This window comes from Mytilus trossulus, chromosome 13, assembly GCF_036588685.1.
Source record: "Mytilus trossulus isolate FHL-02 chromosome 13, PNRI_Mtr1.1.1.hap1, whole genome shotgun sequence".
Lineage (NCBI taxonomy): Eukaryota > Metazoa > Mollusca > Bivalvia > Mytilida > Mytilidae > Mytilus > Mytilus trossulus.
In genome coordinates, this window is record NC_086385.1 from 29104371 (window position 1) to 29126901 (window position 22531).

Here is a 22531-nt window from a genome sequence, read left to right on the forward strand (position 1 = left end):
GTATGTGAAGGTGCAATACAATGCATACTAAACGTTAAATTTCTATAATTTGATATTCATATGACTCTTTGATGAACACTTTTGATTAAGTCATTATAGAAATACAGATGTAAATGTGAAGGTTCCGACATTTGAATTTTATGTGACAATGCTCAATTATAAGAATATATGTGGATTGCCATAATTAGTCTATGCTTATGAAATTCCTATAATCAAAACATACAAAAATAAGACGACTTCTCTTTCCAAAGAAGAAGAAAACTATGTAAGGATGGGCTTATTACTGACAGGGATTTCACCACGTGCAACACGAGTTTTGTTTGATAGTGAATTCCATCCTTCCTGTTTAGATGCATCCCTGAAGAAGGAGACTAAGAAACTGAGAGACTTGAAAGACAAAAAAAATATAAACCAGCGGCAATGGGATTTGCTATTTCCTAGGAAACCGGGTAAGTAAAAATAAGATGTACAGAGACAAGTTAAAAACCCTCAGCAATAAAATGTTATGGCACCAGTAAGTCGATAAGTTTCAACAAACTGAGTTGTTTCCCTAGGTTTTAGTTTGTAACCCGGATTTGTTTTCTCTCAATCGATTTATGATTTTTGAACAGCGGTATACTACTGTTGCCTTTTTTGTGATATCAATTATAATCAGTTAAATATGACATTACTAAATTAAATTTGTAAGTAATAAAGTATCTATCAAGATACTGAACCACTCTTAAACAAGCATTTTATAACTAAGCAGCAGTGAAACTTGCATGAAGTTTTCGTATGAAAAAGTAACATAGTTCGTAAGCTAGTTAGTTGAAATAGCGTTAAAATTGTTAATCAAGTACAAAGCAGTGCCCATACTCATGTAACAATAACACATTTGGTGTTGATATGTATGTAATGGTTTCAACTAGCTGTCACAGTGAAACCCACCTTCAACAATCCATTTAATCAATTTATAAACATCAAAAACGTTTGTTGTGTCCATGATAAAAAAACCTGTCATTTGCAAAGAAACATACTGAGTGATGTTATTAATAACAAACGATAAAATTTATTGCTTTTTAGCAAAATAGGAGACAAGAATAGTTTTTAATCGTCAATATTTTGAAAAAAAACAACGATTAAAATAAAAGGATAACAAAAATTCAAAACGTGGGTTCGTCGACAACACAAGTATCAAGATACTGAATCAAACAAAAGCTGAAGTTTTTAAAAGCTTGTAATATTTGGTTGTTGCTGATTGCTGTCTGTCATATTTGTATTTTTTTTTATTGTTTGGGACACAAATCAGGCTGTTAGTTTTCTCGTTTTAATTGGTAATGAAGAGGTCTTTTCGGTCATTGCGGAAGGCATGTTGATGACATTCAGATACTAATACCCACGTCATTTAGTCCTTGATAAATAACGGTCTCCTTGGCGATCATATCAAATTTGGCGTTTTGGGTGCCGTCTTGTAGACATGCGTTATGGAGGAAGGGCGTGAGGTCTAGCAGTTCTAGTTGTTTTTTGTGCAATTTTCTATAACCTCCTATATGAAATTTTAATATGCTACTGATGACAAAATTGAGTACAAATTCGAGATTGACGATTTTTAATTTATATGTTCAATATTTTTTTATTTAATTGATTGGACAATTTGATATTCTTTCTTCTCTGTGCAGTATAATGAGCACTGTTTTACCAATGCTGTTCTGATCTAAATAAGTGGATGTTCGATACATAATCAACTGATTTCATTTTCTTTTTGCTGTTCGGGAGTTATAGTCATTGATTGATTGGAAAATGGTTGATTTAAATACGATAACAACCTTAACTCATGTTTTTCAACTGTTATTATGTTGTTACTAATAACAAATTGGAGCTAAAGTTCTACGATTTTTGATTGTTCTTTAAGGAGTTATGGTTCACGTTGTTTTTAAATGACACTAATAATTGAAATAATTAAAACACAGTTTCATGTTATGCTGGGGGCCTCTTGTTATCTGTTATAATACCAGCATACCTTTTCGTAGGTAAACTGGTAATTATCCGGATTGACGGTATAAGGTATAAACGACCAACAATAAAGTCTTATTTTTAGAGCATTTGCATTATTAAAGTATCTGGATACGTGCACGAATCGACGTATACGTATCGAACAATTTGTATAAAATTATGATTAAGCCCAGATCTCAATCAGAACTTATTTAAAATTAAATTCTATTGATTAGTATCTTGGTATGATAACCTTATGATAAGCGTAATAAAGGAGCATTAATAATATCTGTTGTTTTGTCAGGAAATTTGGTATGTATCAAGATAAAACCTTGTTTTAAAAATAAGAGTGCCTCTTAGTTAGAAAAATAGATAATTTGGATTTAATATTATCTATTTTGCTACTTGTATGTCTTAGTTGTTATTATTATTGTTATAAAGTATACAAAAACTGGTTCAACCCACCGTTTTTTCATAAAATATCCTGCACCAAGTCAGGAAAATGGCCATTGTTACATTATAGTTCGTTTCTGTCTTGTTACATTTCGGTGATGTGTCTCTGTTGTGTCGAAGTTTTTTTATATTTGATACGTTTCCCTCAGTTTTAGTTTTTAACCCGGATTTGTTTTTTCTCTATCGATTTATGAATTTTGAACAGCGGTATACTACTGTTGCCTTTATATATTACAGTTCAACTTAAGTTGGCATAGAGAATAATGGGTGCACACGTCTTTTTTTCGGTACCTTTAAGCAAAAAGTCAACTTTATGAGCAAGTATTGTGAAAATATGAACGATACCAATTGTACTGCACCTGATGTGTACATGTCTATCTGAAAAGACTCATCTGACCATCACCATACTTTCATGAACATTGATAAAGTTATGCTCTGCGATCTCATTGGCTTTTGATAAAAAAAAATATATGTAATGATCAATAAAGATGACGTACAATTGAACCTTTTGGATGATTGTCTGGTTTAAATTGAAAATTTTTACATGATATAAATTCTCAATAATTTGAATTCATTATGTTGTGTTGGCCCAAAATGCTTTTTGTATCAGATGACGTTTTATGAATCTCAATTAGATTAGAAAAAAATGCGAAAGAAGTATAGTGAACGAGCAGTTTTTTGTGTTTTATTTTATTATAAAAAGCATTTCGGCAGGACAGGTTGTGCAAAATAAATTATCCAATTTCGATAACATTTAAATAAATCATTTCACAAAATCATAACAATTCAACGATATTCATTTTTATCATGGTTCCAAAAATCGGAATATTAAAAAGACAAAACTATTTCTGAATTTACAGTTACTTTTAACCAAAAGTGTTATGTTAATTATCCATTATTTTTCATGCTTATAGAATTACATGATGATAGCGAATATTTCAACTTATCTCTTGTTTCATCAGAGATTTGTATTGACAGATGTTCCAAAGTCGGACAACTTTGATGTAACTTTGATGATAACATTACTGAGAAATCTCACCAATTTAAGTGAACCACAAAAAGGATATGACCACCTGCCTAGTCCTACTGAAATAACCACAGCTTCAGATTTGGCGAGAATAAAGTATTACAGGAACTACCTAGCCCATTTGGAGAACAGCACAGTAGATAATGTTATTTTTACTTCTGCCTGGGAAGACACGAGTCAGGTTTGTATTATACCAAAAGTATAGTAGAATATATTATTTTGCAGACCTTTTCAAAGGACAAGGTACGATATGCCCCCATTTTGGCCCCCCTTTTTCCTCATTTTTCAAATTTTGTTTTGGAGAGCTACTTTTCATGTTAAAATATTCCCGGAGGTTTAAAGTTTCTTTGAATGAACTTCAAAACCATCAATTTCTAAAAATAAAGAAAATATTAAATATTTTAAAATGATTCTGTATCAAGGTCTGCAAAATTAGATCAAAGCATGGACTGATTTATTATACTAATGACAAACATCAGATTGCAACCAAAAACTAAACTTATACCACATTCTCCTAGCATTGAACATGCATACACACAGGAAAACATGCTTGTGAATGCTCAACCATTACTTAACATAGAACAGCAGTCAAAAAGATATAATTGGAAAAATCATTAAAAACGAAGTGAATCGTTAGATCAGTACTAAAACCCACACAAAAAAAACCCAACTATCACAATAAAAAGGACTAACAGTACATAGAGTACTAGCAGTAACTTAAAACTAGTTCCAAGCCTAATTTGAACTAATAAAAAGACCATGATTCAGACTCTAAAACAGTTTTTTACAGATTCTTTTTATACATGTATCGAAAAATTAATTGGAGTGATCCCTCAAGAATTGCTTTATTGTTTGGAACTACAAATTCCATTAACTTAACAAATATAAACTACTGATGAACATGTTGACAGACATTCGACATATCACAATATCAAACAGTAAAGTACATTACTTTTCCTGTTACTAAAATAAAGAAAAGTAGCATTCAAATAGAAGTTATTTATAATATTAACTAACTGAGTCTTATGTTATTCACTTTCTGCCAATCCAAGAATAGTATATAGTGTGTTTCGTCTGTTAGTGGATTTGGCATAATTAAATCTTACCAAAATACCAGATAGAGCAAATTAAATGAAATGCGATAGATCTTGTCCAAATGGCTGACAAGGAATGCTCACTTTGCCTTTAATATTTAGAAAAGATAATACCGAAACACTACTACCGACTACTGGCTACTGCAATTTATACTGTCAAAATCATACTCAATGCCGCTTTAACTTATTGTTTAATTAGATATAGGAAGATGTGGTACAGTGTATCAGTGTCAATGCGACAAATCTGCATCCAAGTCACAATTTGTAAAAATAAACTATTATAGGTCAAAGTACGGTCTTCAACACGGAGCCTTGGCTCACACCGGACTGCAAGCTATAAAGGGCCCCAAAAATGACTTGTGTAAAACCATTCAAACGGGAAAATCAACGGTCTATTCAATTTAAAAAAAAAACGAGAAACACTTATGAACCACATCAGCAAACGACAATGACTGAACATCAGGTTCCTGACTTCGGTCAGGTGCAAACAAATGCAGCAGGTTTACATGTTTTAATAGGAACCAACCGTCACCCTTACCTGAAACAATAGTGTTACATCACAACATCGAAAGACACATATTTGTAATTGTGGTCAAACAGAACTTAACAAAATAAACTTAGAAGTTGTATTCATACTCTACAGCGCCATAGAAACAAACAGTAAATCTTTATTCATTTAAGACAGCACCCCTGTGCTTAGTTGTACCAGTATTTGAATGTTTTGATGGAATTAAAACATATGTTGAAGAATCCTTTGTTCAAAATTATCTGAAATATATGATATTTCACTCATATTTCTACATTTTATTTTCATAAAAACAAAAGTTATAAGTTAACAATCTACTAGCAAATGTTCATTGTGCTATAATATTAAAGGGGCATTAACTTTCAAATTTATGTTCACCGGTTTTAACACAAATTCTCATATTCGATTGATAAAATACTAAAACGTATATCATAATTATAAAAAAGTCAAAAATAAACAATTTACAATGCATGGGCTCAATAATATGTGTCAGCAATTCGTATGTTTTTAGTCTAGACGCCATTTAAAAAACTATCGAGGTGAACTCCGAAGACTGCCGACGGTTAATTATTCGACAAAAATATAAATACAGATTTTAAATAGATAGCAAATTCGTGCAATAGAATTTTTCTATGTCTGTTTGATATCATAATATAGGTTCAAATATGCGTTTATCATCGTTTTTACCTGTATTAGAATGAGTTTTTGTGGATCGAATTTGTCAATCAAATGGTTTATCCTTGTTTCACTTTCAATATTGACATTCATTTCGTTTTAATAACTGAACACGGCTCATTCAGGCGTAACCAATGGTTAACTTGAAGGTCACATGAAATGCTTAAAATGAGGATGAATTGCAAGTGAATAATTCATCAGCGATGATTCTTATCTTATTTTGACAAAATGGAATCAAACTGGCTTCTAAAAGATTCACTTTTCACTTTCAAGAATGGTTGAACCATAAAAATCTTTATTTTTTTTCTATATCTCGTAGATAATATCACTTTAATAAAGGTTAAAAAAAACCATGCAAATTGGAAAAAAAAATAAAAAAATAATAAGATTAGATAAAAACATTATGAAAAAAGAAATAAAGATTATGGAAGACGATTGGCTAATTTGAAGAAAAAAAAATTACCAGCCTCAGGCATATCCTGTTGGATGCCAGACAATTGTTTCGCCTACACATTGCTCTCAAATAAAAAAAAAGTTGGAAGGCCAAATTAAATGTAAGAAGTTGTAGGACAATAGAAATCGAAAACTCAAAAACATTTTGCCAAATAAGGCTGAGGAAAAATATACCCAGGGTTAGAGAAACCTAAGTGTTTCGAATAATTCATCATTGTGAACATATCGGTAAGTCATTTATTAGTTATTTGAATAAATTAAAACCTGACTCATCCTTTTTGACTTCAAATCGTACTGGTAAAATATGTAACACTGGACTGTATGACTTCACGCAAGATTTACTTCATTCTTACATGCGTTTAATTGACCCATTTGGACGAGTAAAACGATTTACTATCATATTCAAATGTTAAGATGTGAGCGTTTCTGATAAAGGAAGTCCCTTTTTTAAAGTTTTATTTTTCTATACTAGCACTTGCTTGATATTGCTTATGTTGAAGTGTAATTTCCAGAGTGTATCATTATGATTTATAAAAACTATTTTTATTAGCTTCATGGTTTAACTTCCCTAGGGCAAATTTGGTCTTAGATTAAATTGACTGTTATCTCTAGTTTCTTTTGATCATGTAGCTCCTCACGTTATTACATTGTTCTTCATCTATGGCTTACAACGTGTTTCAATTTGAGCGTTTAGGATGAAGATAAATCCGGGAAAGCGTTAAGGCTTTATTGAATTTAAAAAACCCAAACTTTCTTATATTATTCTAGGCTATTGGTAGATTAGGCGGACAACATATGCAAAAGGAATGTGATGAGTTAAAAACTAAAGTTCTTGATCAAACAAATAAAGAAATCATTTTGGAAATCAAACACTCACAAAATGAGATTGAGGAATTAAAATGGCTGCTGAAGAAAAGTAAGTGTGCGATAAATATTACTATATTATTAGTTCTCTAGAGCACTTGTGTAAAAAACATAATTGCCATTTTCAACAATGCCGTAGGATGAATTGTTTACCTCAGTTAAGTGTAATATAATTGTACCAACTCAATAGTATAATAACCAGATCTAAAATCATAAAGTCACAATTGTCTACAAAGAATGTGTGAATGATCAATATCTCAAAAATGTCCATGTGAATTTGTCTTCCTTCTCACTCGTAGTATATAAGCACATTTATTCATTTACACAACAAATATTCCCATCTAACTGATGCTCTAACTGAAAGTTATTAAGGTCACACAAGTTAACTTCGATAGTTCAAAATAGTTCTTTGCTAGAAAAGCCATGGTAAGTTGAGAAGTCATTAATTTTGCTTACACATTACTTAAAATTCCTACGATACAAATATTTGATCATGAAGTTTTTGTTAATATAATTCAAGCTGTTAGTTGTTCTCGGTAGAATTGTTTTATTTTGTCTTTGACTTTAAGTTTATAATGTGGTTTATAAGTTTTTTGTTCCAGGCTGTATGGTGGCATCTTTGTAACCTCTCCGTAATTTGGTAAATTATTTGATTGGCAATCATAACGCATTTTCTTATTCTAATATGTACTATCATTGTTAAATTTTAATAATAATTCACAGTTGGAAGCATCGTATGGTAACCAATGTTTAAGTAACGTTTACTTTAAATTTTGGCCTACTGGCCTGTTAACGCTATCATTAATATAATTATTTCTTGTATACGTTTCATTTAATCAGATAAGGGAAACTAAAAATATCTGACTGCTTATACTTTTGATATAGCAACCTTGACCTTTAACCATTTGAACCAAATATTAATACACTTCTCTCCATTCATTTGGTGTCCAAGGTTCGAACAAAAAAAAAGGAAAGGCATACTCAAGTTGTCGTCTACAAACTGTTTGTAACGGTCATATGGAAGGATGGACAACATGATGAATATATATTCGTGAAAACATAGGAAATCAAAAGGCTGCCAATAAATCAACTATCAAATGACACCATTTTGTGTAGTTGTGAGACTTTAAAGGTCTACGTACGCAGTTTTGCAATGAGAAATACACAGACTTTCTTTTGTACAATGTTTAACCTTTTTCAGAGGAATTTCAATTTGGAAAATATCCTGTTTTGGGAAGTTTTAGCTTAAAACTTGTAATTGTGTGTCTGAAATTCAATTGATAAATACATTCAAATATGTATTGAGACCACACAAAAGAGAAGACAAAAATGGTTCTGAATACCAGTTACACTAGTTACAAAATATCTATGTCATTTGTTAGATAGGATTTGCTTACCTTTTCGGAGTCCCCCCCCCCAAATTTGGTCATTTTCAGTTTTTGCGTTGTCAGTTTGTTATCGACTCATGAGCTTGCATTTTCCTTTGGTATCTTTCTTCTCTTTCTCACGGATGAAACGGATATGTTCCGATTGTCATAGCCACAATATTTTACTTTTTTTCTAGACCGTGACATTACGAAATAGACTTTTATTCTTATTTTGAACAACACAGTGGGTTCTACTTGCGGAGCATAATCTTTGTATACTTCTAAAGTATCATTTCCAATTTTTGAGGTAATCGTAGACATTCTAATTGATGGTTAGTCTTCCTGTGAAACTTTTGTTATCATGATACTTTTATTCTAAATGTGCAGGATTTACTTTTCAGCAAAAGAAGAACTATTGACTAGAATTGACGAGGTGCCACCAAAACACATTCAAGGTAATTTACTTTGCTTACTAAGTACTGATATTCATTGATTTTTCAATATTGCTGAATATTGCTGAAGGCACAAACAAGTGAGAAGGAAACTTTATTACAATATTTGAATCATTATGTGTGCACATATAAAATTCTAGAGTGGTTTTTTTCTAGATCATTCTTGAGTGAAATATTTTTACATTTGTTTCCGCCACATATATGTGCCTCTAACTGGGAATCTATGTATTTGAACGTATCTCTGGATATTTTTAGCCTCTCTTTATTGCTTTTTATTTTAGTCAACATGTGATATATTCTCTAAAAGAAATTGCTGAACTTTCTTTGTACATGGCTGATTTGTTACTTGGAACTTTATATGGAGTCCTTTTAAGGAAGGGTTACATCACTGAGTTTGCTTGATAAATTTTCTGTTTCGATGTTATGAAGCACCAAGTTGATTTTTTTGATTGGTGGGTAATAATGAATTCCCTTTCATAACTGTTGGCTTAATCGTTTACTTATTTACCAGTTCTACTCATGTTTAATACATAACTTAGTAAAGTATACCGTAAGTATGTCCATCCATTCGTCAAATGTCTGCACAACTGTTCATCCGGCTTTCTGAATGGCAACACTTCGACGTGTTTATACATTTGATTAAAAAAATTCTTAATTAAGACAAAAAAAATAATCAATAAACACTATTAGTATATAGAAAACTAAAATATGAGTAGCACACTAACTGGGGGTGAATGTAAAACGAAACAATCCCCACCATTTGTACTCTTTGTTGCTCATGGTAATTACAATATGGCAATGAGCATATGATGGTGATGTCAAAATATAGGAGAGAGAACGGCTTTGTGGATATCGTAAAGTTTTTATTACATCTGAGCCTCATTGTCAATGTATGAAACCGGATGAATTATACCACAAAATAATGTACAATATTACATTTTGATAATGACTGGCAATATGACGGTCGGAAGTTTGAAACCCTTACTTTGATACTTCATAAAAAGAATCTTCTAGTATTGTCTATAGGCTCTTTATGAAATGTTGATTTTTTTTAGCTTTTTTTCTGTTTGTTCAATTGTACCTATGTTTTTGCTTTTTTTGCGTCCAACATAAATGTTCGCCAGAATATGTTTTTCATTTAACGATACTTATATATTTCAGACCAGATAAATAATCAAATTGAAGACTGGAAAAAGAAAAATAAGATGTTTGTCACCACGAGGGCCAGTGATTACGTCATTCAATGTTTACAGAAGAACAGTTGCGTGTCCATAACAGCACCACCAGGAGTTGGGAAATCATTTATTGCTAGGCATGCAGCACTAGTTTTACAACAGGAACAATACAAAATAATACCAGTCTATTCACCAACAGACATAAGAGATTATCATCAACCTGGTAAACGGACATGTTTCATTATAGATGATATTTGCGGAAATTTCATTGCCGACCGTCAACAAATTGAGAACTGGAAACAACAGTTACCTGTGATAAACAAAATCATTGCAGACAAACACTGTAAGATTATTGTATGTTGTAGGTTACAAATTTATAAAGACGATAAATTTAAAATATTATCCCCCTTTATGTCTTGTGAATGTAACTTAATATCAGATGACTTAAGTCTTACAGCTAAAGAGAAAACAAAAATGGTAGATATTTATATTGGTACAAAAGGTAAGAATCTTAATAAAGTTGAAAAGCATCATGACTTTTTTCCACTTTTATGTTATCTTTGTCATAAAAAGAAAGACGCAAATGTCTATGATTTTTTTAGAAACCCATTTGCAATCTACGAAAATGACTTAGACAATTTGAGTAGAAATGGAAAAGAAGGAAAACATAAAGTTTGCAGTCTTGCTTTGTGTGTTTTGTTTAATAATCGACTTAAGGAAAAATGGTTCCAGGGTAAAGTTACAGATGAACAACGACAGATCCTAGAAGATACATGCGAGGCTTGTAGATTGAACAGAGGTACACCCAAGGCAGTACTTAAAGATGCACTAGACACTTTAGATGGTACATTTATTGGTAAACAGAATGGAGTTTATAGTACCATACATGATAAACTATTTGACTTCATTGCTTTTCATTTTGGTAAAACAATGATTGAATGTTTAATAGATCATGGGAATATAAATTTAGTCAATGAACGTTTCATCTGGCAGAAATCACACGATGACAAAAAGGAAAATATAGATTTCATTATCCAAATACCAGATGACTATCTAGATTCATATTTAAAAAAGTTGGTTGAAATATGGTCAGCAGGAAGGGTGGTATTAGTAATCAATAATGCTAATCTGGAAGTAACAATATTTAGACAACGGTTATTGCAGTACTTACGTCAAATGGACAAGTCTCAACAACTATCATTAAGCAATATCAAAGACGAATGGAAACCAGGTATTACGCCATTGATATTAACTTGCTATCAGGGTTATAAAGATATGGTACTTTGGATATTAGATAATGAGGCAGATGTAAATCAATGTGACAAAGTAAGGACTATTGATCTGTTCGAAGCTTGGTTACATAAATTTTCTTACATATTAATGTCGGTGCATCAATGGACCAACCATGTTAATCTAGATGACATTAGTTGTTTTACTCCTCTTTTCCTAGCCGTTGTTCTGGGACGTACTAATATATTGCAGGAGCTTTTGCTAAAGAATGCCAATGTTGATCTTTGTTTCAATTGGGGCTTTAGTACTTTTCTTAGCGCACAGCAAAATGAAAATAATGAAAGGTTGAGTATGCTGATGCAGGGGAGCCCTGACAAATGCATTTTAAATGGTCGTTGTCCTTTGTCCGTAGCTAGCATGCAAGGAAATGTTGATATAGTAAGGTTGCTGTTAGAAAAACATCCTACAGTTGATCTACGTGACAATGAGGGGATGACTGCACTGTTCATTGCATGTTGGAAGGGGCATACCACTATTGTGAGTATGTTATTAGAAAAGGATTCAAATGTTGATTTATGTAACAAGTATGGAAATACTCCACTGATTATCGCAAGTCAGGAAGGACAAACTGATATAGTTAGGCTGCTGTTAGAAAGAAACCCAAATATTGACCTGTGTAACTGTTACGGGGTGAATGCACAATACGTTGCATGTTATTACGGGCACACTGCCATTGTGATCATGTTATTAGAAAAGCATCCGAATGTTGATATATGTAATAAATACGGACGTTGCTGCATGCACCGGAGGATTACTACTTTGGAAATTACAACAGACACAAGGTCGATAGAAAGGAACTTTGTTGCTGGTCGATTAAATAATTGCAATATTATTGAACCGTCCAACGCATGTTTAGAAAAAAGGTATACTACTTTTATGAGTGTATCACTTAACAGTTTATATGTTGATTCATGTCACAAATATGGACGTAGTTCTCTGCATATACCAACTGAGAATATTGCTAGTAAAGAAAATGATATATATAGTTTGTTAGTGAACCCTAATGTTGATATATGTAACATGAATTCTGTCACTGCACTGTACATTGCAAGTTATTTTGGGTATTCAACTATTGTGAGTGCGTTATTAGAGAAGAATTCTAATGTTGATCTATGTAGCATGAATGGATGTAGTCCTCTGTATAAAGCATGTCAGTGTAGACATATTGATGTAGTAAAGTTGTTGTTAGAAAAGAACCCCAATGTTGATCAACAAGACATACATGGCTTTAGTCCTCTGTTATTGGCTAGTCAGAATGGGTTTGTGGATATAGTGCGGTTGTTGTTAGAGGCGAACCCTGATGTTAATCTGTGTAACAAGGGTGGATGTAGTGCTCTGTTATTATCAAGTCAGTGTGGACATACAGATATAGTGATGTTGCTGTTGGAGATGAGTCCTTCTGTTGATCAATGTGACAGTCATGGTAATAGTCCTTTATTATTTGCAAGTCAGAATGGATTTACAGACATAGTTAGGTTGCTGCTACAGCGGAATCCTAACGTCGATCAATGTAATATTGATGGCGTTAGTCCTCTGTTCATAGCAAGTCACAATGGATTCACTGATATAGTAAGGTTATTGTTAGAGATGAACCCTAATGTTGATATATGTGACTTTAAAGGTGTTAGCCCTCTGTTTGTAGCTAGTCAAAAGGGATTTACTGATATAGTTAGGTTGCTATTAGTGAAGAACCCTAATGTTAATGTATGTACCAATGATGCCGGTAATCCTCTATTATTTTCAAGTCGTCGTGGGTATACTGGTATAGTGAGGTTGCTGATAGAGGGGAATGCTAATGTTGATCAATGTGACATAATTGGCAATAGTCCTCTGTTAATGGCAAGTTATAATGGGTTTGTGGATATAGTGAGGATGCTGTTAGAGAGGAGTGCTGATGTTAATCTATGTAACAATGAGGGTTGTAGTCCACTGTTATTAGCAAGTCAGTATGGACATATTGATATAGTGAAGTTATTGTTAAAGAGAAGGCCTAATGTAGATCTATGTAACACACATGGCGTTAGTCCTCTGTTATTTCCAAGTCAAAATGGAGATACTGATATAGTAAGCTTACTGTTAGAGATGAACCCTAATGTTGATCTATGTAATCATGATGGCTTTAGTCCTCTGTTATTATCATGTCAGAATGGACATACTGATATAGTAATGTTGCTGTTAGAGAGGAACCCTAATGTTGATCTATGTAATCATTATGGCTGTAGTCCTCTGTTAAAAGCAAGTCTGAATGGATTTACCGATGTAGTGAGGTTGCTGTTAGAGAAGGGGGCAAATGTAAATCTATGTGCAAATAATGGCTTCAGTCCTCTGTTAGCAGCAAGTCAGAATGGAAATACTGATATTATGAGGTTGTTGTTAGAGAGGGACCCCAATGTTGATCAATGTAACAAAGGTGGATGTAGTCCTCTGTTATTAGCCAGTCAGAACGGATATACTGATATAATAAAGTTGTTGTTACAGAGGAACTCTTGTGTTGATCTATGTAACAAGGATGGTTGTAGTCCTCTTTTACTCGCAAGTCAAAGCGGACATTCTGATATAGTGAGGTTGCTTTTAGAGAAGAACCCAAATATTGATTTACGTAACAATGATGGGATAAATGCACTGTTCATTGCATGTTCCACCGGGGATTCTTCTATTGTTAGCATGATATTAGAGAAGAACCCGAATTGTGATCTCTGTACCAAAGATGGCTTTACACCACTGACATATGCATGTTCACTAAACACACTAAATATGGTCCAGTTATTAATTAAACATAAACAGGACACCAATATTCAGACAAATGATGGTGGTAATGCTTTATTTTTTAGTGCAAGGAATGGAAATTTAGAAATAACTCAGTTACTGTTAGAGAACAATGCTTACTGTGACATTTGTATCTACAGCAAACAGCGTATAACAGATACATTCAGTAACCATCCAAGGAAAACATTAGACCAAGTCAAACAACTATTATTTGATAGCCTTGCCGAGAATGAGTCATCGAATGTAAAGGATCATGTCAAGATGAAGTCAGTAGATTATGCTTTTGACGTTGTAGCTGGTTCTTCTCCATTACACATTGCATGTTTCATTGGTTGGAAACATGTAGTCAGTTGTCTTTTGGACTACAAAGCTAACATCAATTTGACAAAAGAAGATGGTACCACACCATTGTTTTATGCTAGTGACCTAGGCCATGAGGATATTGTACGTTTATTGTTAGAAAAAGGAGCAGACACAGACACGTGTAGACAAGACGGAAAATCTCCTTTAAACATTGCAACAGATAATGGACATCAATCTGTGATAATGATGATAAAGAAACACAAAAAGGATTAGGAAATACTTTCATTCAAACTCATAATCTTTCGGTATATATAGGTCATGTTTTATTTCAATCATTCGGGCAAAATGTACATAATGTCAATAGAATTTGTTCAATATTTTGGACCTAGAAATTGTATGTTGTGTCTTGGATTAATCAGTCCAACCTAGGATTATTTATGACGTTTATTGAGAAATTCAAGACACCAATGTCATTAGAAATTTTTTGAAAAGATACTACTTTTGTAAGAATTTAGTACTGTTAAGTTTTCCGCTATTTATCCAAAATGTTACTCTTACCTGTGTCACTTTAAAGAAGTATACACTATACATTCATTACATTCCCTTGCAAAAATAGATAATTAATTACCAACAGACACATTCAGCAGAAACATTTGATTAGCAACATCGAAATGGACTAACAAATAAGAAAGTTGTAACAGAATATCTGACACCATAGAATGGAGAAAGACACAGGTAGCAAAGCATCAACAGAAGACCTGACAACATCACATATTGAAAAAAAACTGTAAGAAAATTGCAACGGAACATATTCCATTCCCAATGGAATAAACCAACAGCAGAAATATGACATCATAATCGAAGATACAAATAGTAAGAAGTTGTTACCAAATATTATTGTGGCTACAACGAAAAACAACAAAAAACTAACAACAGAAAATATGAATAGAAGTTCCAACCAAATATTTGAAATGTACAGATGATATTGAATTTGGAAATTAAAAAGGGACATATCAAAGGTCTTTCATCAACAAAGAATGAGCAAATAAAATTGAATGGAAATGGGGAACATGTTCAAGAGACAACAACCCGACCAAAGAGCAGATAACAGCCAAAAAATCTGACATAAGTGATTAGACAGAATTAAACGTAAAGAAAAAAAAGTCCACAGTTCGCGAATCAACACCAAATGACAATGATGGAAAGAGATGAGATAAAATTAAGAATGGAAATTTGGAATGTGTCAAAGAGACAACAACCCGACCATGCATGGAACAGAAAACAGCAGAATATCACCAACAGGAATATATTTAATGACATAATGGAGAAAAACAAAATGTAATGAGACAAACCCGGGAGATAAGACAATTCCAAAAGTACACAAAACATTAAATGTAATAAGGTACCAATATGATATTTAAAATGAAACAAAAAAAACATGAGACTCACGAGGTTACTACAGAATATCTGGCAGTAATGGAGGAGAAGAACCCACTAAAAGATGAAAATATTGTAAAAATAAAAAGACTAGTCAAACAATGGTCTAGACGTAACATTACTGTTATTGGTCGAATTACTGTTGTAAAGACACTTATGTTGCCAATTTTAAATCATTTAATATTGTCACTACCTAATCCAAGTGAAGATATTATTAAACAGATAAATGAACTGATGTATAAGTTTATATGGAACTCACCAGTTCATAGAGTGAAAAAAGATGTAATACAAAAAGATTATTGTGATGGAGGCTTAAAAATGATTAATTTACATGCTTTTATAAATGCTTTGAAATGTACTTGGATTAGAAGAATTTGTAGAAATGATTGTAAATGGCGAAATATATTTTTGTCATATGTTGATAAAGATAGATTATTTAGTTGTGGTAATAGCTATGTAAAGCAACTACAGCAAAGTATTAAGAATAAATTTTGGAAAGATGTACTGGGTGCTTGGCAAATGGTAATTGAAAAAGAAATGAATTTGCACGACTGGGAATATTTTCTTTCCAGTCCAATTTGGATGAATAACCTATTCCAAATTGATAACAAACCAGTTTTTTTCAAAGACTGGCATAGTAAGGGTATTTTATATGTAAATGATATTGTGGGGGAGAATGGTACCTTTCTAAATTTTTATCAATTTCAGGAGTGTTTTCAGATGGATATAGACATCATGAAATATAATAGCATAATTTCTATGCTAACTAAGACTTCCAAAAAAATTAAAAGGGGAGATTATAAATTAGTATCTCCTTTCATACCATCAGTTATAAAGACCATTCTCAAAAGCAAAAAGGGATCAAAAGATATGTATTTGGTGCTAAACAAAAACAACACTGTTCCTACAGGAGTAAAAAGATGGGAAGCAATTTTAGTTTTAGAAAATCAAAACTGGAAAAAGATTTTTCAACTACCATTTGCTATTACAAAAAATACTAAGCTACAATGGCTTCAGTATAGAATTAATCATAAAATTCTGGCAACAAATACGTTTTTAAACAAAATTGGGATTGTGCAAAACCCATATTGTACTTTTTGTAAGACTGAACTTGAATCAATTGAACATATACTGTGGGATTGTTATTATGTACAACAATTTATTGAGCAAACTGAAATGTGGTTTCTCCATAACGGTATTAGTATACCATTTACACAGGATATTTTTTTGTTTGGAAATTTAACACGAATGTACAAAGGTGACCCTCAAAACAATATTTTTCTCTGGATTAAACAATATATATATAATACACGATATTTTAAAGAAGAATTAAGTTTAACAGCATTGATTGAAAAAATAAAGCATCATTATATTTTGGAGAAGAAGATATCAGTTAAAAATAAATGTTTTGAAAAGTTTAATCAAGCTTGGTGCATTTACCAAGAGGCTTTACAGGATACTTTGGTGGATTAGCAACTATGAAAAAATTGGCAGACATCAAAATGATTTTTTTTTTTTTATATTGGTTTTTTGTTTTTTGTTGCTTTTTTTGTTTTTTTTCTTTTTCTTTAATCATCTTTTGATTCTTTTATTTATTAATTCTCTATATTTTTTTTGTATGTCATTTTTAATAAGATACAATTATAAAATCCAAACAAAATGTTATTTTTCAAGTTCTATACATTTTCTAATAGGTTGTATTATATTACATTTATATATATATGAACTTATTGTTTGATAACTGTACTGTTGTATATTATATATGTTGGATAAAAAAAATAAAAATTAAAAAAAAAAAAAAAGATGAAAAGAATTACAACGAAAGATTTGACACCTATACCTACTGGACAACGAACGGGAATAGCAGAAACGGGCAAATGAAAATTATATATCACCAAACACTGAAGGCAGCTTAAGGACTTAAAATGGATTTGAATTTGGCCTCTAAATGAAATTTATTAAATCTTTATTATATCGACTTGACCGTAAAACACCCTCCAATAAAAACTAATAAAAAACAAGAACGAACCCTTAAAGTAAACAGCTCCCTAGTATAGAGTGACCCTAAATGTAAGGCATACTTCATTGAAGGTATAACTATGAGTAGACATTAATTTTTAACAGAAGTAAGAGAAAGTTGGATTTGACATTTAATGGACATATAGTGTTCTAAGATTTGCTTTATAATATGAATTTTTGTAGAAAATTGTAAGCGTAGTTTGTTACAGAAAGTGTAATGTGTATGTTGATGCTGACAAAAGTCATGTATTTTATTTTATCAAACATGACAAAATTAAGATCTAATTACAAATTTTAGAACCTTTGTTAACTAGCTTGCAAACAATTATTGATGGAAAAAAATATGTAAATTATCAGAAATTACTAGAATATTAGCATGCTAGAATTAAAATAATGCGAATATATCAAAATTTGACTGATTACGGCAATTGGCACTTTTTGACCATTTGAATATTTGTATAAACTAATCACTATATTCCTGTGTATTCAATAATAAAAATGGTTATAGATCTTTATGACAGATGCAGTCTACTGTTTTATAGCTATCAAGATTTGTGTGCATAAAGACATATGATGCAACTGTTTATATATTGGTAAGAATACATATTTTTTTGTGACTTAACAATTATCGTTGCGATATAGACTTTTAGGTATCATGCAGCGTACAGCAATCACCAACCAATCAATCAATGTATATATTAAATGACTGTATATGTGTTTTGTTTTCTTTTATAGACACTACTATGTACCCTATGTAACAAGCTTAAGTTAAATGATTGTCACTAAGTGTATATAGAAATATATTATGTTGATTTTTTTAGCTGTTAGTCTGATTGTGTCTTTGTAGAAACAGGTAAATTCAAAGTAACTTTATTTTTAATATTTCTTAATGAGTTTATACATGTACAGACATATATTTCAATGTAAACATATTATGGTTCATGTAAAAATACTTTTATCAAAAATGTTATGTTTCTAATATGTTTATATCAGAAAATATGTTTTAATCATCTGTGGTTACTTCCACTATGTTTATATAGTTATATATAATCCATATGAAACTCTAAAAGAGGGACGAAAGATACCAAAGGGACAGTCAAACTCATAAATCTAAAACAAACTGACAACGCCATGGCTAAAAATGAAAAAGACAAACAGAAAAACAATAGTACACATGACACAACATAGAAAACTAAAGAATAAACAACACGAACCCCATCAAAAACTAGGGGTGATCTCAGGTGCTCCGGAAGGGTAAGCAGATCCTGCTCCACATGCGGCACCCGTCGTGTTGCTTATGTGATTACAAATCCGGTAAATAGTCTAAATCGGTAGGTCAAATTCATGAAAGGGAATGGGATTGTAGTTACGACGTAAGGAACATATCCGATATCATTTGTGAAATGGTTATTCCATAACGGTCAACCAACTCGTGATGGCGTCCGTAAAATTTACGTAGGGATGATTTCAACTTCACCATTTGGAACTCTTGATTTAATAGCTTCCTTGTGAGCAGTAACCCTCTATCAAGAAAATCATGATAGGAAATGCAAGCACGGGAATATCGTATCAATTGAGAGATATATACCCCGTATGCAGGTGCTGCTGGAATGTTGCTACTTAGAAATGGAAAGTTCACATTTGGAAAGCTGAAATCATCTCTTTTGTCGTAAAGTTTTGTCTTCAACCGACCCTCATTGTCAATTTCTAGATGTAAGTCAAGATATGAAGCTGACTTAACTGTATCTGTAGTATCCTTTATCTCCAATTCAATGGGATAGATGCGTTCCACATAGTCACCAAATTTTGAATTGTTTAGTGAAAGAACGTCATCTATATAGCGGAAAGTAGAGTTAAAGGATATTGCTAACTTCTTATCTTTCTTCCTAAGAAGTTCCTGCATGAAGTCAGCCTCATAATAATAAAGAAACAAGTCAGCAAGTAGAGGGGCACAGTTTGTTCCCATTGGGAATATTCGATTACTCAAATGTGAATAGATGTCAACGATTTTGCACCAATCATTTATCTCTTGTTGGAGAGCATGTGTTTTTTTCTTAATTGGAGTTAAATGTCGTTTTTCTTCCTTTTAATTTTTAATTTAAGATCATGCCCCCCCCCCCCCCCCCCATAAAAAAATAGATTAAAATAGATTAAAATCATAAGATAAACGGTCGACAAAATCCATTGTGTATAATGAGTCTTAATTTTTCCTTAATTTATGTAGATTTTGCAATTGCTTCTCGTCATTAGTATTTTTGTTTGAAGTATAAGAAACCATGCTTTAATACTTCATATACTTTTGTTGAGGTTTCTATTTTATCTATAGTATTTTCTTAAAGATGTAATGCTTTAAAATGTACAGGTTATACATTTATTTTAATTTACAGGTTTCACGACACCTTTTTTTTTTTATCCTTAAATAGAATATAAAGCAGTGAGAAATTTTTGCGTATATTTAGAAAGAATGTTAATTCTTTTTTTAAGGTTTCTTTAACAGTGTTATTTCTCAACATGCAATACTTAAAAGTTTCTAGATTTTAGAATTTTCCTATTTAGATATAGGAAGATGTGGTATGAGTGCCAATGAGACAACACTCCATCCAAATTTATTGTATAGATATCTGACAAACAGGAAATTGGTAATTTCTATTTTTATAATTCAGAATATTTCATTCTTAATTTTTCATAAAATATCTTTCCCCTAATTGGTGCAGATTTTCTGTAATATTTAGTATTTTGATTTTAGCTAGGAGGTTTATTTGTTTACCAAAAGTATAATATGCAAAGGAAAATTTTGTTGTTTTAATGTCTTTGTTCATATAATATATGTGTACGATGAATCTAGTTTTTGTATCGTTGTACATAATATATGTGTATGGTGAATCGTGTTTTTGTTTATATCTTTGTACAAATTATATGTGAATAGTGATTCTCGTTTTTATTACATTTGTTCATATACTATATGCATAGTGATTCTTGTTTTTATTACCATTGTTCATATAACTGTATAATATGTGTAAAGTGATTCTTGTTTTAATACCGTTGTACATATAATATGTATATGGTGAAACTTGTTTTTGTTACCGTTGTACAAAATATATGAAAATGCTGAATCTTGTTTTTAATACTGTTGTAGATAATATGTGTATGGTGAATATTATTTTTATACCATCGTACATATAAACTAGTCAACAAAAGAAACGATACATGATTTTGTAATAAAATTGACAAAAAAAGTATTAAACATGAAACAAAATGAGATATACCATTTTTAAAAAGCTTTCATTTGCAATGTATGCACATACGATAATGAAAATTAAAACTTATCGGAAAGTAACTCAATTCCGTGTAACCGATCATAGGATGCAAATTATTTTTGCGGAATGCTGGAGGAAAAAATCGACACACAATTTTCTAAGTACTAAACGAATTTTCAAATTTGTTTAAAAATATTCAATATGCTATTCAAGTTATGTACATGCTGTTACAAATTGGTTAAAATAAAAATTATTAATTTTGTGGTAAAAAAACGTGGATTTTTTTTAATATCCAAAAATGCAAAAAAAATCGTCTCAAATCCATGCTTTAGATATGAAAACAATACACTGTAAATTTGGAACCTTTCGGATAAGTTAAAAGATTGTTATAGTAGGTTTATGTTGAATATTGTTTTTGATACCATTATACATATGATATGTGTACGGTGAATCTTGGTTTAATATCATTGTACATATACTATTTGTATGGTAAATCTTGTGTTTTAATACCACTGTACATATAATATGTATATGGTAAATATTGTTTTATACCATTGTACATATAGTATGTTTATGGTGAATATTGTTTTTATACCATTGTACATATAGAATGTGTATGGTGAATATTGTTTTTGATACCATTATACATATATCCTAGTCAACAAAAGAAACGATACATGACTTTGTAATAAAATTTACCAAAAAGTATTAAACATGAAACAAAATGAGATATACCATTTTTAAAAAGCTTTCATTTGCAATGTATGCACATACGATAATGAAAATTAAAACCTATCGGAAAGTAACTCAATTCCGTGTAACTCATATGCTATTTAAGTTATGTACATGCTGTAACAAATTGGTTAAAATAAAAATTATTATTTTTTTGGTAAAAAAGTTGTTTTTTTTTAATATCCAAAAATGCAAAAAAAATATTTTCGTCTCAAATCCATGCTTAAGATATGAAAACAATACACTGTAAATTTGGAACCTTTCGGATAAGTTAAAAGATTGTTATAGAAGGTTTATGTTGAATATTGTTTTTGATACCATTATACATATGATATGTGTACGGTGAATCTTGGTTTAATATCATTGTACATATACTATGTGTATGGTAAATCTTGTGTTTTAATACCACTGTACATATACTATGTATATGGTAAATATTGTTTTATACCATTGTACATATAGCATGTTTATGGTGAATATTGTTTTTATACCATTGTACATATAGAATGTGTTTGGTGAATATTGTTTTGTGATACCTTTATACATATGATATATGTACGGTGAATCTTGTTTTTATACCATTGTACATATAATATGTGTATGGAAAATCTTCTGTATTAATACCACTGTACATATAATATCTATATGGTAAATATTGTTTTTATACCAT

At 31.3% G+C, this 22531-nt stretch overlaps 1 protein-coding gene across 1 annotated transcript; it reads left to right on the forward strand.

The window, feature by feature from the left end:
• The first annotated feature begins 271 nt into the window (after window positions 1-271).
• LOC134694223 (serine/threonine-protein phosphatase 6 regulatory ankyrin repeat subunit C-like) lies at window positions 272-14689 on the forward strand. Its single transcript, XM_063555221.1, has 5 exons — window positions 272-449; window positions 3403-3632; window positions 6968-7115; window positions 8832-8885; window positions 10068-14689. The coding sequence occupies exons 1-5, from the start codon at window positions 272-274 to the stop codon at window positions 14687-14689; spliced, it is 5232 nt and encodes a 1743-aa protein (XP_063411291.1).
• The last annotated feature ends 7842 nt before the right edge of the window (window positions 14690-22531 follow it).

What these genes read in the sequence shown, in the direction of transcription:
- LOC134694223 (XM_063555221.1), top strand. Translation starts at nt 272, where the DNA reads ATGGGCTTATTACTGACAGGGATTTCACCACGTGCAACACGAGTTTTG. An exon ending in CCTGGGAAGACACGAGTCAG is followed by an intron (nt 3,633 to 6,967) that starts GTTTGTATTATA and finishes ATATTATTCTAG; the next exon opens with GCTATTGGTAGATTAGGCGG. An exon ending in AAAATGGCTGCTGAAGAAAA is followed by an intron (nt 7,116 to 8,831) that starts GTAAGTGTGCGA and finishes TTTACTTTTCAG; the next exon opens with CAAAAGAAGAACTATTGACT.